This window comes from Coenobita brevimanus, chromosome 97 (assembly GCF_032717465.1).
Source record: "Coenobita brevimanus isolate Jiangsu-jjx chromosome 97, ASM3271746v2, whole genome shotgun sequence".
NCBI classification, from domain to species: Eukaryota; Metazoa; Arthropoda; class Malacostraca; order Decapoda; family Coenobitidae; genus Coenobita; species Coenobita brevimanus.
Genome location: NC_137050.1, coordinates 5,657,927 through 5,676,307, shown reverse-complemented (window position 1 = coordinate 5,676,307; position 18,381 = coordinate 5,657,927). Strand labels below are relative to the sequence as shown.

The following is an 18,381-nucleotide window of genomic DNA, read 5'->3' as shown; positions in this document are numbered from 1 at the left end:
TATATGTAGTCTTGACATTTTGAAAAATCTCTTCCAAGGTTTAAAATAACTATCTCAGGATGGCAGGAAAAAGAAAAATACTTAATCAGAGTGAAGGATTAAAACCACGTGGCTATACTCTACCAGGCAACCAAAGAAAAAAGGGACATAAGATCAAAATAAGGTCACATGTAGGGCAGCAAGCAATTAAACCGCTCTAATGCAAGTTTTGAAGGTTTGATGGTTTACTGAAAGAAGAAAACTAATTCATATTTTTCTTTCCAATAAAAATACAAATCCTGCATATGTGGGAGTAAGATATGAAAACTGAATGAGGGAAAAACAACAGTGTACAGGCTATGGAAAAATGGAGTGTACCTGCTATAGAAAAGTGAGTGACTCTCTCACTGCCCAACCAACAAGGGTATTTCACCCATTCACTCCTGAACATTGTACTACTAAACATCAGGTTCATCCCATCACTGTCATATAATGGTTTCTGAGTCAATTGATAGCAATTTTTTTTTAATTCCACAAAAAAATTTTCACCCTGGTATCTAATAGTCACATTGTTCAGGTGGTGATACATACTTGAGTTATCTACCTCATTATTTTCGGCAGATCTACTGAAATGACAAAGATGTTTAATATTGTGCACTTATGGACAATGTGATGATTCACTAACCAGTAAGAAGATTTACTTAAGAAGTATGGTAATGAGCACAAACAACACAACATTGTGTAGTCCATAATCTTGAGTGGAAATGTGCATTGTAAATGTGAGATGTGTAGTAACCTAGATGTACAGTCTTTACAGGGCCCTGAGGTAGTAATGGCCTGTTAAAACAAATATATGTGAATAAGACTCCTGATTAGGCTATTGAAAGCACAGCATTTTATTAGTGAGATGGAGTGAAAGGGATGATGAATGATGGATAAGAAAAGCAATGCTGTTTTTGTAAAGATATAATGCCAGCAGACACATTATCTACAGACATTCCATGTCAGGTTGGAGAAAATGTCAAACATACTGACTGATGGCAGAAAAACAGTTTCAACTGTGGCCTTTATCTGGCATGCACTTCATCAAAGAACCTCATGACGTTGTCTTTTGCCGTTGTTGCTCTTGTTTGGTCTTGTGGCTCTTAAGGAAATCCTGGAAAGACTCCAATTCCTTCTTCTCCTCTGTGTCATCATCATCCAGCTCCTCTTCCTCCCCACCATCACCATCCCCCTCAGCATGCGTCAGGTAGATCTCAGTGTCATCTCTGAGAGAGGTGAAAAGTGTGATTAATCAAACACTTCTGCTGTTGCTGTTGTTCAAAGATTAACTGGACATGAAACTAATGGATGCAGAAAGCCAACCAATTCAACTGGGTGCTCCCAGAGGTCTCTGTACTTTCAATGCATACAAGAAAGCATCAAGGTTACAGGCCAGCAAAATTGTCCCTTCCAAAGAATCTTGAATAAAATATACCCATTGTCTGGAGGTTAAGCTGCAAATTTATCCATGCTGTGAGAATGAAGTGATTGTGTTGTGATGTGAGGGAACTTTACTGCTGAACTGTCATCTTAAGATCACAATTCATGCTAAATGGTTTGTCTATTCATTTCTTTGCTTTTGCTGATCCATCAACCAATTCCTGCTTTCATCAATCTAAGGTGAAATTTCCTAACTTGTGCAATCATAAACAGCGGATTCATAATACGCAGCAACATCGTGCAACAGTCTGCAATATCAGTAACTCGCAGAAATTATATGAAATTCACGAATGCAGCCTCAAAAGTGAAGCTTTTCTGATGCCTCGTGTAATACAAGCCACCATTACCTTAAGCCCGCGCATCTAGCCGGGCGTTAACCAATCATAGCCAAGTATGGCAATTACTATACCAATCATATTCAAGCATAATACTTACTATAAACCAATCACAGCACTTCCCTCCCACACCAAGCATGAAGGACACGCACGCTTGAGCCCCGATACCCACCCGGCTAAGTGCATTGTCTCCTCTTTGTTAACAGCATGTGGTTCCAATGTGGTTTACAAAAGGATTTTTTTTTCCTGCTGTGATTCCTCCACCTGCCCAGTGTTACTATGGCTGACTGTAGCCCTCCTAAGCCTAAAACTTCTTCGAGGAAGGGGAAGAAGATGAAGCCAACGTTAGCTTACACCCAAAAGTTAGATGTAATAAAGAGGATTGACGGCAGTGAGAAGAAAGCCAATGTTCCCCAAAAGTACGGACTCAGCAGGGACAATCTCACCAACTGGCCATGTTGTTTACCAACAGGCACTCCAACTGGATGCATCAGCATATCACGCATTCTAAATCCTCATTTAGAGCTTTCACTGGTAAGTTTATAAAAATGCCCAGTAGCTGTGGTAATTCACGAATAATAACAAGTAACCTGTGAGAGACGCATTTCAATAAAAAATATGGAATGGTCACGCCTGTTTGGTAAAGAACTAACATCGTTGTACAGTAACTCCTTACCAAACGGATGCAGCAATTCTACCTATATAATAACAAAGTCATGATCTCAAATTAAGTAATTTTGGTACATATGCAACACAGATAGTTAACTGTTGAATTATGACCGCATGAAGAGAAAGAAAAAAAACAAAATATACTTATATTTTGGGGTATTCAAGGAAGTGGGCTGGTCGCCATTGGCAGTGTTTACAGACGATCTCTCCAACTGGCCGCGTTGTTTACCAACCACCACTCCAACCAGATGCATCAGTGTATCACGCATTCTAAATCCTCATTTATAGCTTTTGGAGGTAAGTTTATAAAAATGCCCAGTAGCTGTGATAATCCAGGAATAATAAGTAACCTAAGAAAGACTAATTTCAACAGAATTTATGGAAAGGCCGCACCCGTTTGGTAAAAAATTAAGCTCAATGAATCAACGACTCTTGCGACAACACAGAGGCGGCTGAGGGCGACAGCGAAACTGCTTCCATTGCCTCCACAGTGAACTATGAGGGGTTCATGTGGGAGGAGGATGATCAGGAAGTGGCACAAAGGCGGCAGCATGAGGCAGAAGCACACTCGCCTTAAGCTGAGAGGCTGTAGTCCGTCTCAAGCTTCAAACCCCTCCCCCCTCCTCTGTCCATTCAAGAAATGTCGTCAGTCAGAGTCAGGTAAGAATCTTACAATATTGTTCATTCCCATTAAATATGCTTTACTAATTTCTTTTCCAGGTTGTTAGTGTTCGTTGGTGACTAGTTTGATATAGTTTTGGGGGTAAGGGGGGCAACTTTTCCAAGATGACAAACCCATCAGTAATTTGCTCCATAAGATTAATTATTTCTAACTAGCAGAATTCTCAAATCGAAGCATGTGCGCAGTCTCATAAAACTGCAATTTAGAAGATTCCACTTTACTCTTTTCATATATATACAGTATTTCAGTTAAAATCAGTACTCATCATAAGTTGCCCTTTTGGATACTTTTTTTGCTATTATGTACCGGTACAAGAAATATAAGAAAAATTGCTTGTTGAAATTCCATTACTATCTTATCCACAGACCTGATTTGTCATTTTCCCCCAATTTACAGCACCAGTTTTATGGAGAAAAATGATATTCTGGAGCACATCCCTGACTAGCACTGAGTGTGGACTTACACTTTCCATAACGTATGCCTATTTTCCCTGTTATAAACCTTTTCCTGATCCATAAATGCTTCTTGATCACTCTTAGAATATGAATTAGTACTAAACAAGCAGCCCTCATTTCAAGTCAGGGATATCTTTTAAATGTCCCAAATTTTGACAAACAATACAAAGGTAAATCGAGGGGAACTGGCAGATCAGCTTTATGGGTAGCAATGGAATAGTAATAGGTAGTAGTTCTGAACTTTACTGGGAAATAAATAGCTTAACAAATGTTAGAAAGGCTGCTTATAATGAGAACTTACCTACTGTAGAAAGGCAACATCATATAAGAACATTAGGTAAGACTGCTTAAGTGTTAAAAATGAGGGCTTAGAGCAAACAATTAGTTCCAGTAATAGTTCTTCTACTGTACTATGCAGATGAATCATATACAAAACCATACCTAATTGCCTTCCTTACAGAGCAGAGACCATCCTTCTTAAGGTCTTGCTCCACCTGTCTGAGATCTCTTGACTTTCGTTCATCTTCTTCTTTCTGTTTCTGCTGTCGGAGGGCCCGGTGCTCTGCTCGGTACTCTTCATACTCCACACGACCCTCATTCAGCAACTGCTCAAATTTATTCATACCCTGTAAGATACAAGAATGGTGTTATGGATTCACAGTAACATGGTATGTCTAGCATGATTAAGGCAATGGAAATAAATACCAATATCTGCTCCTTCCAAACTATCAGCATTCAAGCCATGATCATCAACATAAAAATGCTCTCACAGCACTCCAGTTCTGAATTCATTTAGCAAAGCTTCCAACACCCTAACGTACAAAACCTGGCTCGGGACAGATCCCTCATACATCATTAATGTTGTTGAAGATGGCCTCTATATGTGGAAAACTTTAATATGCACATGTTTAAACACATTTTGGAAACATACGAGGCCAGAGTATGGGAGAGCTCCCATTAACAAATTGCAAAAATTTTATGGTAAGGATTAAAATTTATGATATCCAAATTCCATGGAAATAACTAATACTCATAAGGTACTAAGGATACAAAAGCTAATGAAGTTGTATCCTGTAATCACCTTTAGGCATTTTGGCACCATATATTTTTAAATACTGTACAGTTGTAAATTATATGCCTGGAAGCTTTCCTGCATTTTCACATAATTTGACATAAGTACTGGTATTGCACTTATAAAGCTCTTCAAAATGAAGTGGAATAATTATAAAGGATACATTACTGACCAGATACTACAGTATTCAGATTAACCTTAAAAACTAACTGAGCAATCACCTGAACAAGCCATGACTACTATCACTGAATTCAGAATGTTACCGGTACTATCTCAACATTATTCATCCCATACTCAAAGGGAATGTTAGTTTCATGACACATTCTTCTGACTATACAGTGCTGTGAACAGATACTAGGTAGCTATCATTACCTCTCCAGTATATGAGGAAACTCCACAGGCCTTGATGGTGCTGTAGAATTCTTCAAGAGCCAGTGAGAGTGATCGAGTCAAGTTAGAAGCATACGTAGACTCATTAGCAAGAGCATCCTGAAATTCATCAAAGTCTTGCAACCAGTCCATGGCATATTTGCAGTCTACTATGTCAATCTTGTTCATTGCAATGATAAAAGGAAGTTTGTACTTGTACAGGATGGAGCAAGCATACAACATATTTGACATAAAGGTTTGTGGATTTGTGGAACGCACAGCATCCAGCACATATACAATTACTGTTGGATATGTAGCTGCTAAGGCTCCTGCGATGATTGGCCCAGAGGCTGACCAGTTAAATACCTCAATCTGGCCTGGGGTATCGAATATGACATAATCTAATTCCTCTTCCTTTTTTGAGATCAATTTGAGAACATCATCAAACATTGTTGAGAAGAGGTTGAGAGATGTCACAATGCCACCATTTGGTCCCAACCCATACTGTTTCATTACTTCCTTATAGTTAACAGTGTCTCGGATATCAATGTAGGATATGTATGGTACTTTCTCTACAGCTGGGTCCAAATTGATAACATGGTGTGGCTTACGGATATTCAGGTGCGAATCCAACCGCTTCACAAAGGTAGTTTTTCCTGACCCAGCCATTCCTAGGACAATTATACATAATGGTTCTTTTTTATTGCTGGTATTTGTTACTCCAGACTTCTCTCTAACACCTGGAGACTGTGACACGCTTGTGGGTTGGGGTTCACTGCTTGTAGAGGCTGCATTACTTGCCGATTGTGGGTTCTGGGTATCAGCAGATAGTGTAACAGTTTCCTGGCCACTCTCCTTAGAAAATTCATGGTTATCAGTTGTGTCCATTTTTTCGGTATCAGTGTCAGTTTTCTCCATTTCTCTGAATACAAAGCACAACCACACCTCACTATTTAATTAACTGTTATTATTCCAGAGGTTATCAGACGAATATTGCAGAAGTATGCAGAATATTCAACGCTCCCGTGTAATGTTTTCTTCAACACACTCAGTCTCTCACGCAGACACCTCTGCAAAATCTTACTGTTGTCCTTGCCCGTCAGGCACACGGGTTGATCATTGCTGTAATACTGTGAAAGGACCGAGCGATTGGTGATCAGGATCAATTAACTGAAATGTTTATTGACTGACTGGCTGACTGAAATGTATATTGTTGTAAAAGTATAGAGTACATATACAATAAAAGTTGGCGGGTCTCATCACACACCAGGAGAGGTACGGTACTTGATTGTGCGTGAAGGTAGCTGAGTAGACAAAAATGACGACACATCATACTGATTGATTGAAATATTAATTGTTGTAAAGGGTCACAGAGTAATTATACAACACAAGAAGGTGGTGGCTTTCTGTACTCAGACGACGTAGAGGAGGTGATTCTCCACGAGGTGCGAAGTGGACGGATTAAACCTTGCTGTCCAAATAATTGACATTTTTCTTACTAGAAATAGTGATGTGGCACGAGTGGCTATTGTTCTTAACAATCGTTAGCCTATGTAAATAATTATCCATCGTTTGTTGAATATGCATGCGGTACAACTTTCATCTTTGTCCTTGCAGACTGAAGAACATTTTATGTCCCGAGGGGCAACGTTTCTCCAGTAAGTATTGTGCTTGACGAATGTTTACATCCAAAGTCAACGAGCTTAAATATAATGTTCAAAGTTTTTCCAAAGAAGCATCAGTATCAATCATTACAGCCGTTTAGTAAGGTTCACCACTTCATATTATTGCATATGTACCCTGTTTACTTTTACAACAATAGTAGTGAAATCTCTAGTTTGTTTACGTCAAATAAGCAGTACACGTTTATCCCCTAATCCCTTTTTCCCAAGGCTAATCTTGCAAATAATAACTTAAATCATCATGTATTCTTCTCCTCAAATATTCACATTTATAACTACAGAAAACTATCTCCTTAAAAACATATGACCCACTTATGAAATACTTTCTTCATCTTAAATTACAAACTTTAATATGATTATGTACTGAAATCGAGATATTGTATGCTGCCTCTTGAGAACGGCATGAAGTTGAAATGAAGGACTGTTACGATTATAAATCATAATGGAAGAGAAAACAGAAGAAAAGAAAGGTAGAATACGTATAGAAGAAAAGCTGAAAAGATACGAGAAAATCGACTTTTTAGGTGAAGGACAAGTAAGTACTGGAACCATTTATGGCTTGTACGGAAAGTAAGGACAGATTCCATGCATGAAAAATTTTGAGTCACATTTAGAGCACAGATACGAAAAGCGGTGGTGGGTGTTGCCACACATCTGCTTCAGCAAATACTAGCATTTGAAAATAAGAAAGCTTCTTGATTAAGGGTACGTACTTTAATGGAACGGATAGATTTACCGTAAGGCAGGGTGTCAACCCACACGTGTAATGAATTGAAAAAATGTTTATTGTTGTAAAAGGTACAGAGTACTAATACAGTACAGAGTACAAATACAACAAAAGATGGTATGAGAAAAAGTGAGAGACTTAGACTGAGGAATGAAATTGCATATTTACCTGACAGATGGGCTTAAAGGATGTATGATCACAAGCAGCCTACCACACGATTACTGTGCCTGACCACAGACATCCATACAATGCATGATGACACTAGTAGCTGGGTTAGCAAACTCCTAGATGCTGAATCAATTAGAACATGGCCAATAACTTTTACTCATATCATGCAAACACTACCATGCTTTGTAGAGGCAGTGTGAAGTAAACATCTATTAATTAGATAAAAATGTTGAGACAAAAATTTTTTAACAGGAAGTCACTGCGTGTTCATGTATTTTGTTCAGTGAAATTTGTAAAAAGATATTGCCTAAATGGAAATGCTCAAAATCAGCTGATCCTACTTGGAAGCAATTGTGTTCCAAAATCTATCTATCTGTAGCCTGATGTCATAATCCTGTAAGGGGTGGCCGTTTGTCTTTGAGTTACCTTACTGGTTTAACAGGCAGGGGCACTAACACTCCGCCAACCCACTTGTTGACTGGTGGGGAACACGTGTGGGTTGGCTGTATGGTTACCACCCAGCACTGTAAATAGTTTCTTGGCTTGCAGGAAACTGTTAGGCTCGTCACTCAATGTAAAGCCACCAGAAAGGGAAAGAAGAGTAATAAAAAGTGACAGTATTGATGGTACAAATGCGAAGAGTGGAGGGCAGACAGAAAAAGAATGGTAAAGGTTAAGGAAGATGTAGGCAGCAATACACCAAGTGAGTGTTTTATTTTCTTCATCATCATCATCATCTGGACCTTCTTTCCCACCCTAGGGCAGGGTGTGGAGTAGCAACGTCCAGACAACCCAAGTTTGCCCAGTTCAGTGGGCCACTCTTCCATATGCTCGTCATTCAAGCCCCCGGAATCCTGGTTGTATCTGATCTGCCAAAAACATTCACCACATTCTGCAGCTTCACATAAACATATCTGATAGAGTCAGTCTGGACATTGTCACTTTAAAAAGAGGTGCCAAATCCCTAATCATGCACTTCTTCTCACATCATTCATCCAGCCAGCTCAATCTCTTGTCAGTTCCCTAGCCTCACCAACTTACATACCTCTCATCCACCATATCCCTCTACCTTCTCCTTGGCCTACCTCGCCTTCTCCCTCCTTCAGATTCATTCAGATATACCTTTTTCACCACTCTGTTGTTATCCATTCTCTCCACATGACTGTAACATCTCAGTACAGTCTCTTTTATTCTGGTGTCTACAGATTTCCTCACTCTCCATCTTTCACGAATTACATTATTTCATATCCTATCCACTCTCAGTACTCTACGTACATTCCTCAGCAGTCCCATCTCAACTGCTGTCACTCCTGACTTTTCATTTTCATGCCACACCATAGTCCCACATCCATATGTTAAAGTTGGCACTAACACTCCTTCATGTAAACCTCTTGCAGCTGCAACACTCAAGCCTCTGTTTCTTATCAAGGCCTTCATAGCACCAGCTACTTTCTTCCTTGTGTCACTCTAATTTCCACTTCTTTTGCACATTTTCCTCTCTTTTCTATCAATGTACCCAGGTATTTGAACTCTCTCACCAGTTCTAGCCTCTCTTCATTCACTGTAACATTACACTGGGAGTCACCTTCTCTCTCAGTAAGCATCACTTTACTCTTTACTACATTTACTCTCAAGGCACGATGCTCACAGATGTCAGCAAAACTCTGTACTAGTCTACTAAGTTCTTGTCCGGTATTTGCAAGTACTGTAGTTAGTAGTGCATCATCAGCATACAACAAATTTGAGATATTCCATGCCATAGCATCTGGCTGTAGATTGATTGATAGGCTAGATTAAAATCAAGGCATGACCAGTAATAATATAAAAAATAATAATGATGATGATTAGCATCATGATATTTTAAGAATAACAGCAGCTGTACAGTTGATAACTGTGCACTGATTTCAGATCCAATTGTTATACCATCTTAATTAGCAGTCTTTATTTTGGATTATAGTGGTGAGGATTCATTGTCATTGCTATATTATAACTGTAAAGTAGTTTTTTCTTTTTGGTAAGTATGGTAATTTTGTAATGAATAGAGTCAGACTGATACCATGTTTAGTATGATGAGTTTCAGTTACTGGTACACCTGGATAATAAAAATGACAACAACAAAAAAGTACTCTTCCATTTATATGTCTGTGATACTAACCACTATAAATTTCTTTACAGTTTGCTACAGTGTACAAAGCCCTAGATGTAGAAACAAAGCAGATTGTTGCTGTTAAAAAGGTAAAGTTTTTGCCATTTACATTTTAAAAAACTATAGTTGTACTGGGTCACTGCTTTTCGTTTATTAATTTTTTAAATGGTTCTTTTGTGTATTTAAAATGCTATTTTTTTCCCCTGTATGCAGCCCAATTCTTAAAAAATATACAGTGCAGTATTAAAAGCAACCTGGTAGTTACACACACAGCCTGCCAGACAGGAGGGTTACCGTATTAATTTTGACCGAGAAAGATCAAGAGAGAGGGTTACTGAAGGAAGACAACCCATGTTTGGGGGATGGAATAGATCAAAGTCATTGCATTTCTGTGGATTATTTTCAAGTACATAAGTAGCCAAACAAAAGTGCAACATTTTCAGTACTTGTTAATACTGTATTTGTGTGTGTAACACACACAGAATGGTGTAGGGATACACAGGTAGGTGAGGTAAGATAGTGCAAGGGTTGGACAAGGAGAAGTTGTGTGGAGCAATGGGAGAGTGTATAAGGTAGTGTGAGAGTGAGAGGGATAGTGTGACATGATATAAGCTAATCTGAAAGGTATACTGTATAGGGTATTGTAAGTGTGTGAGTTGTATGAAGTTGTGTGAGAATACCTGTGATAGTGCGAGGGTAGGTGGGGCACTGTTAGATTGTGTTGGGTAGTGTGAGATGGTATAAGGGAGGGCATGTTCTTGAGATTGTTTGAAGGTGTACAAGGGCAAATATAGTTAGTGTAATTTTGTATTTGGGGGGGGGTTGAGGTTTTGAGGAAGCTTTTAGTGCTGGTATTTGGGAGTTTGCAAGGAAGAGTAAGGGCATGTCACATGGTGTTAAAGTGTGCTTTGTGTGGTCAGAGTAGGTGGGTAGCAATATTTGATAGTGAATGCAATAGCCTAATGGTGGGCTGACTAGTAAAGGGTATGTTGAGTAGTAAGAGGATGTGTGAGATATGATCTAAAGTGAGGATGGCTGAGGGAATTTGTTGCTTAGTTGGTGAGTGGTGGTGAGGTAGTTTGAGGGTGTTAAGGGTAATGTGAGGTTGTGTTGGGAATGTGCAGGGCACCAGAGAATTGTGTAAAGTACTTACCAGTTAGGTAATATTGTCATATAACCTTTAGTTGGAGTACTGGGAACAGTATGTGGTTCATTATTCTGTATTGTACCAGTGATACTGTATCTATAACAGAACATTTTATATATTAATAGTTTTACAGTTTACTTCTCCTTAGTGTAACACATTGAATAAGATAACCAGAAATTTTAGAAACATCCTTGACTTCATTGAACAAAGAGAATGATATTACCAGAAATTACAAAAACAAGTGACCTCATAATCATATGCTCATTCCATTTGTAGATCAAGCTGGGAAGCCGAGAGGAAGCCCGTGATGGCATAAATCGGACAGCACTGAGGGAGATCAAACTCCTGCAGGAAGTTCACCACCCAAACCTCATTGGACTGTTGGATGTGTTTGGCTACAAGTCCAATGTCTCCCTGGTGTTTGACTTTATGGACACAGACCTTGAGGCAAGTCTGTTTACACATTGGAATGATGAAGTGGTTACAGTAACAGCCAATCCCATATTACCCCATGTGAGGTATAAGAGCTTAAGGCTAAGCTACCGGTACCATAGTTAAGTGTACAATACGCTCAGTATGGGTAAATAGAGGTTTTTATAATATTTTGGGTAAATGGAGGTTTTTATAATATTTTGGAAGTTGTGCATTATGCATGTTAATCCATGCATTCTGAACTATAATAGTAGTGTGCATGCATGCAGGTTTGCATCTGTCTTTGTGTGCTTGGGTGCATAAAAAGGGGGGGGGGGCCTTTGTTGCTGCTGTTAAGAGAGAGAAAAGAGTATCAAAAATCAAAAAAAATGCAGAGAGAGAGAAAAAAATAATGTTAATTTTTCTTTTGCTAGGTAATCATCCGAGACACAGACAATATCATCCTGACTCCTGCGAACATCAAGGCATACACCATGCAGACGCTCCGTGGCCTTGAGTTTCTTCACCTACACTGGATTCTACACCGGGTAACATAACACAGTCCTTCAGAAACTGCTTATGGGTTCTTTTCTTTATTATGACTAGAATAACTGAGAGTGTTTAGATCTTAGTTACATAAATGTAGGTTATTGTACTGTGCTGCCTTTTTCTGTGAAATGATTACTGTATTGATATTTGTACAGCACAACAGTTTCATCCATCCCTTAAGTGTAAATTAGAGTTATAAAAAAGAGGAGTGGGTTACATAAGCATGTATCAAATGATCATATGATTATTCTAGATACTACAGCATTTTGATAGTCTCTTGTAGGAGAGGAGGAGTTACAGTGCATTGTTAAAAGTGCATTATTAAAAGTATGACTGCAACTGAATACAGACTGTTGCAATATAAAGTAGTTATAATTTGGTACCCATATGCCAGAGCATTCCGAGTGCTATTTTCCCAGTTTACAGTACACCATCTCAGAGTGAATTTACAGTTCAATACGCTGCTGTACTGTACTTCCCTGAAAGTGAATTTACAGGTAACAGCACTATAGCCACAAGTTTTAAAAAATTACATGTGCTTAAGGCATTCTTTTTAAGAAATAAAATATCATAGGTTTTCAAAAAGATTAAATTACAGTAGACTTTATCATTTTTCAGGATCTAAAACCCAACAACCTGCTGGTCAATTCAGAGGGAGTGCTGAAGATTGGTGACTTTGGTTTGGCACGATTCTTTGGTTCTCCCAATAGGCAGTATTCTCATCAGGTGGTAACACGATGGTACAGGTCAGAGCAGCATTATTTATGCATAGTACACTGTTAAGGTCAAGTTCCCATGTGATATACTAGGTGCATATTATTTATTAAAGTACAATTTTCTAATATTTATTATTTTTCATATTTGTCAAATTCTAGCTTATGGTACTTGAGCTGGTGTTCTCACCAAAGCAGTGAGAGATTTCCTTACCATAAATATGCAAGCATGGGAGAGAAATTTTCAGTTCTGTCATATGAAACTCTTTTGTTACACTAAAATTGCTTACATCTGCCTCATCATAAACCTTATTCTCATCATGGATGGCATGAGGTAGGATTAAAAACCATGGGAAGCGATTATGAACATGGAAGAACCATCAACAGCATGTCTGGGGGAAACGAGCTACATAATCTCAGTCTTGACTGTGACACAAGCATTGGTCACACAGTCATTACAATCTTGACTATGACACAAGCATTACCATCTGCAATGATCAGTTTATTTTTATTTTTCTTGGTTGATGAAGTTCATATACACCTGTTAGGTAGAGTTAATCTTTCAAACATTGTCATGTACTTCTCTGTAGAAACAGGACTTCATCCACCCATTTTGTCCACTTGGTAGTTCCTTAACTTTCTTAAGCTGGATGATTTTATCAGGCAGTAGCAAGAATATGACATCATACTGAAAAAGTAAAGTCAGCCTCATGTAGTGAATGGTCAACTCATTTCTACATTCACACTGAATATAGGAATTAGTTGAAATGATGGTGTTTCAAGCTGCTGCTGGATGCACAATTTTGAGTCTGGTGTGGATATGTAGGTGAATAGATGCATCCTTGCCATAATGTTACAATGATGCTCAGGTTGATAATGATGTCCTGTCTTTTTGTTTTTGTTACTGCCAAACAATTTTTTTTAGCTTGTGAGAGATCCTTCATAATGAAAGGGCTAGAGGCATTGCCTATAACCACTGCACCATGAAAGGTGTTCCATAAGCTGAAGAAAACCATCTGCAGGTAGCAAATATGAAATGAAAAAATGTCACCATATTGAAGAGGTTAATGTTCTTTACCCATGGCAGGAGTCCCGAGTTGCTGTTTGGTGCGAGGTCATATGGGACTGGTGTGGACATGTGGGCAGTGGGGTGTATCCTGGCTGAGATGCTGGTAAGATGTCCTTACTTTCCAGGGGACTCGGATCTTGACCAGCTGACTCGCATCTTCACCGCCCTTGGCACACCCACAGAGGAAACATGGAAGGTTAGAGTGGAGGAGAAAGAAAAGGGGGGGGGGGATTTTGTATGGGAAATAACATTCCATCATCCTCTCTATTGACATAAATTCTCTTCCAACATCCTTCTTTCTCACATCATCATGTTTTATGAATCTCTTAGGTACAAGAGATCTTTGAGGATGATAGTAAAATGGATGTAGATGAAAATAGTTTTTGTTATGGGTTAGATGTAACTCATTCTTTTACTTTGTTTTTCCATCCAGACTATTGAAAGGTAGTATGAAGAGTTCGAGGAGTCTTTCGTGATATATCTTACTTTGTAAGGAAGCTTCTTAGCTAAAATACATAAACCAAAAAATGTCATCACAGATTACTGTCCTCAGGTTACAGCTGAAATTATGTAGCTATAAATTACAGCACCGCCATTCCTTAGCATACCTTTATATAGTAGTTTTTATTGTATGTAATTCATGTTCCTGTATGTACTCAAAGCTCTCAAATCAGATTTTATCAGTGTTCAGGGCAGATAACCTCACTGGGGATGCAAATTCTGTAGTGTACAAAAAGTTATTCTGCACGTAATATAATTGTGCTTCAGTCTAAACAATTCTTGGTGATACCATACTTATACCTATCAAATTATTGTTGTTGATGTATGTAGTGCCAGTCTTATCTGGATACATCAGAGTATGTACTGTAGTGGATTTCTGCAGTAACCTAACCCAAGCAACTCTCTCTCTTAGGACATGACCAAGCTTCCAGACTATGTATCATTCAAGCACTTTGATGGATCTCCCCTACGAGACCTCTTCCCCGCAGCCAGTGATGATCTTTTAGGTTTATTAGGCTCGCTGCTCACTATCAACCCTTCCAAGCGCTGCAGTTGTACTCAGGCGCTCAAGATGCCATATTTCAGGTAATAATATAACTGTTAATATGGATATGACTGGAAAAGATGTGTGCCTGTGGAGTTAAGCCGAGTATAGTATTCTGAAGACTTAAATGACAGGGTTGGGTGAGTTAAAGATCAAGAGCAGTGGAAATGAGACTGTTGAGGTCCTGTAAGGAAATATTTGTGCAATGCATAATGGCTAGGATAAAAAACAATGTGATTTGCAGAAAGATGTATATTAAGGGAGTTGCCTAAGACAGAAATACCTCCAGGCTACTTTTTCGTCTCATGTACTGTACCTCACTTACCTCTCTTGACACTCCACTCCCACTTTCTTCTCTCTCACTAGTATAGTAGTCCACTCTCTTCTATTCTGCCAGTACATAAGGGCTGCCTCTACCAACATTACTCTCAATCTCATTTTCACTGCAGCAACCGACCAGCTCCTACTCCCGGCCCAATGCTGCCCCTTCCACCCTCAATTAAGGACAAGCGGGAATTGGAGAAGCCATCCCTCAAGCGCAAGATACTGGATGAGTCTGGTTTTGGAGGTGAGGTTCTAACCTGGGTTAACTCGTGAGCCATGATATCTTCTGTACTTTATTCTTGCTACCACCAGATGATTTCTTCACAGTTTAGGAGACCCTTTGTAGTGAAACAGTTGCACTGAGCCCCTCACTGCAATAAGAACATTTGTATTTTATTCTTGCTTTGGCCAGAAGATTTTATTCTGCAGAGGAGAGACCTCAAATACTTTAGTGAAGGGGTTAATCCATGCAACATGCATTTTTTCTGTTGCACTGAACCCCATGACAACAAGGAGTGACCATTTAATTAAATATAATTGTTTCATAACAGAAAATGTGATATAAAAAGACATTTCTGTACTGAAGGGTATTGGAGAAAGAAATTCCCATAAGGTGGATAAAATCATTTTGCTTAAGAAAAAACAAAAAATGCTGTTGTATCTTAAATGTCAGGACCACCTTGCCTAACTCCGGGCTCCTACACTCCACATGGGGCAATGTAGGATTAGATGATGAATGGATGGATGTATTATTGAGATTAATGGTGTTGCCCATTGACCAAAAGAGAAGTCCCCAAGATTAATATAGGCTAGTTGTCTGCTAGTAAAACATAAGTAAAATGTAATTTTACTGAAGTGTTCGTAGAAGCTGAATAAAATTAACTGGTAGTACAGGAAATAAAACAAAGGATTTCATTGTGCTAAAGGGCTAAATACTTCCAGTTTATCAAAGAACTATTACAGTTTTCTTATATTTTGGATCAAAAGGAAAAATGTTTGTACTCCCCAATAGGAAGCAAGTAGAATAAAGGTGGAGGAAATGATATAAATGATGCCTTTAAATCTGTGGTTGGTTTTCGGTCTTATTCCTAATGAACATTCTAATGATAATTCATTTAAAAGAAAAATATAGTGCCAGTCACCTGCTGCTTTTACCTTCTATTAGCATTTCAATTTCCAAAATTTTTTCATCACTTTTCATTATCCTAATCATCTCTGATGCCTTGTCAGCCAACAAAGCTTTCTTGAACCTCTTCCTGGGTGAGTTATTTGGCATAGTACACATTTTCTTTTCTCTTGTATGTTGTATAGATTATTATGCATTAAGTTGGGTCTGGTTAGTACTTGGATGGGTGACCGCCTGGGAACACCAGATGCTGTTGGCATCCCTACGTCAAGTGGGGTTGGTGGAGGATTAGTGCCCCTCCCTGTAAAACAATTAACTCTAAGCCCTTGGCCACCCTGTCTGGGATACATGGCATCTGGCAATGAATGAATGAATGAATGAAGTTTACATTCATAATAAACAAGCTTCCATAACAAGCATCCCCCCCCTTTTTTTTTTTTTTAAATCCCATACTCCATTTTGGTGTTTTTACTTAATATAGCTCTCATTTGTTGAGAACTAGCATCTTCATCCTTTAAGCACCTCACCACCCATTAGTACACCAAAGTTCATCCCACATCCTATCTCATTCTGTACTGAATACATGTATTTTATCATTGTGTTTCCTTCTAAACCTGACTTCAATGACTGAAGCCACATAATATGAATCCCATTGAAGTATTTCTTTCTTTTCAGGTTCTTTGGCTAAGAAGCTTCAGTTTTAAAGAAACTACCTCACACTGAAGTCCCTTGAATGCAGAACAGCGCATAACTACTGGATGTCGTTTTCTGTGGTTTCAAGATAAATTACAAGTTTTTCAGATGGAAGAAAGTTTCACTGATATCACAGATAATTAAAAATGTATTACAAGCAAAAACAAAAAATAGTATTTGAATCAATGTAAGAAAACAGTGTTTACCTTGACGAAACTGATTTCTGCAGGTTTCTAGAGAAGAGTATATGTACAGTATACTACTCAGGCAGTGTTTCACAGTTGTTTTGTACATTTGTGAAATGTATGACTGTAAAAAGAAGTGGGAAAGTATTTTTAGTGATGGCTGTAAGGGTCATAATATCTATAAAACATTGAAGATGGTGATCAGAAATATGGAGGTGAGCAGGGAAACACAATACTGTAATAAAATAATTAAATGGCAGTGTTGTGATCCCCACTGTAATGTTTGAAAGTGAAGCTTGGACTTTACCACAAGACACAGGTTAGAGAGGAGTGGAAATTGGTTATTTGAGAGGAGCTTGTGGAGTTATATGGAGTGAGAGCCAGACATTGAAGTTCAGGAGCATTATGGTGCTAGAAAGTGTTAGAAGTACGATGAGATGGTTTGACCATGCAGAGGAAATGGAGAGGGACTGACCAAGTTCTGTATGTAAGTGAGGTGGGGAAACCGAGCTTTGTATGTAAGTGAAGTGGAGACAGATATCTGAAGATGAGGTGAAGGGAGTGGGTGGAGAGGTATGTGAGGTTGATGTTAAATGGAGAAAAGGCAACCTGATGGCAGAGGAAAGAGAGAGAGAATCAGTCCCTGCAAAATTAAGGCATCTGGTGATACATTAGATAATTTATTTTCAGAAGTATAGGGAGAAATCAATTCTTAAGATATTGTCCATAATGACAGTACAGTATTAGTATACTGGTATCACAGTAAGAGGCAATAAATATTATAGAAGATAAATTTTGGTTTATATTAACCCCTTGGCTACGATGTTCCCTTTAAAAGGTCCAATTGACAGACTGCGCCATTCCGTTTTAAAATCCATTTCAAAAGTTGCACCCTGTATTTTGGTGTGAGTACTTCGTGTATTCATTCACCCACGCTTAGGGTTGCCAGGTCGTCCTTTTAGCATCCTCCACACCAATCACGCATTACATAACCATGTGAACCCAGTTTGCTTCAGGAAGCCATGGCATCTACAGGTGGTTTGTTGCATCTGCCCCAGCCTCAATTTCACTTTGTATTACCAAGAAAAAGAGGTACTAGAGGTCATATTCCACAGAAAAGGATGTATGCACCTACTAGTGACAGTGATTCTAGTGTGGAATATACTGTAAAACCTCTGAAAAAACAAACCAGCACACCACGCCCCAAGCAATGTGGAATTTCCGTGAGTTTGTTGCGCCCTCCTGTAAATGCCTCTACAACCACAAATCACCCCATGAGCAAGTGTGTACATACCGTGCCTGATAAACCATATCCGGGACCTGAAAGCAGCATAAAATATCACAAATAGTAAC

At 38.8% G+C, this 18,381-nt stretch overlaps 2 protein-coding genes across 2 annotated transcripts; one reads left to right on the top strand and one right to left on the bottom strand.

The window, feature by feature from the left end:
- Positions 1-788: 788 nt before the first annotated feature.
- On the bottom strand, positions 789-6,088 carry LOC145413744 (GPN-loop GTPase 1). Its single transcript, XM_080283404.1, has 3 exons — positions 5,047-6,088; positions 4,044-4,228; positions 789-1,247 (listed from the first exon to the last, which is right to left on the bottom strand). The coding sequence occupies exons 1-3, from the start codon at positions 5,959-5,961 to the stop codon at positions 1,076-1,078; spliced, it is 1,272 nt and encodes a 423-aa protein (XP_080139530.1). The 5' UTR covers positions 5,962-6,088; the 3' UTR covers positions 789-1,075.
- A 1,035-nt stretch (positions 6,089-7,123) lies between these two features.
- On the top strand, positions 7,124-17,845 carry Cdk7 (Cyclin-dependent kinase 7). Its single transcript, XM_080283528.1, has 9 exons — positions 7,124-7,260; positions 9,796-9,855; positions 11,190-11,360; positions 11,759-11,872; positions 12,492-12,619; positions 13,674-13,851; positions 14,569-14,741; positions 15,150-15,268; positions 16,826-17,845. Exons 1-9 carry the CDS (start codon positions 7,168-7,170, stop codon positions 16,852-16,854), a joined length of 1,065 nt encoding a protein of 354 aa, XP_080139654.1. The 5' UTR covers positions 7,124-7,167; the 3' UTR covers positions 16,855-17,845.
- The last annotated feature ends 536 nt before the right edge of the window (positions 17,846-18,381 follow it).

Coding starts and splice junctions, on each gene's coding strand:
- LOC145413744 (XM_080283404.1), bottom strand. CDS start 5,961: ATGGAGAAAACTGACACTGATACCGAAAAAATGGACACAACTGATAAC. Junction 4,229..5,046: donor TTTCCTCATATACTGGAGAG/GTAATGATAGCT, acceptor TGTATCTTACAG/GGTATGAATAAATTTGAGCA. Junction 1,248..4,043: donor TCTGTAAGGAAGGCAATTAG/GTATGGTTTTGT, acceptor CACCTCTCTCAG/AGATGACACTGAGATCTACC.
- Cdk7 (XM_080283528.1), top strand. CDS start 7,168: ATGGAAGAGAAAACAGAAGAAAAGAAAGGTAGAATACGTATAGAAGAA. Junction 11,873..12,491: donor TACACTGGATTCTACACCGG/GTAACATAACAC, acceptor ATCATTTTTCAG/GATCTAAAACCCAACAACCT. Junction 13,852..14,568: donor CCACAGAGGAAACATGGAAG/GTTAGAGTGGAG, acceptor TCTCTCTCTTAG/GACATGACCAAGCTTCCAGA.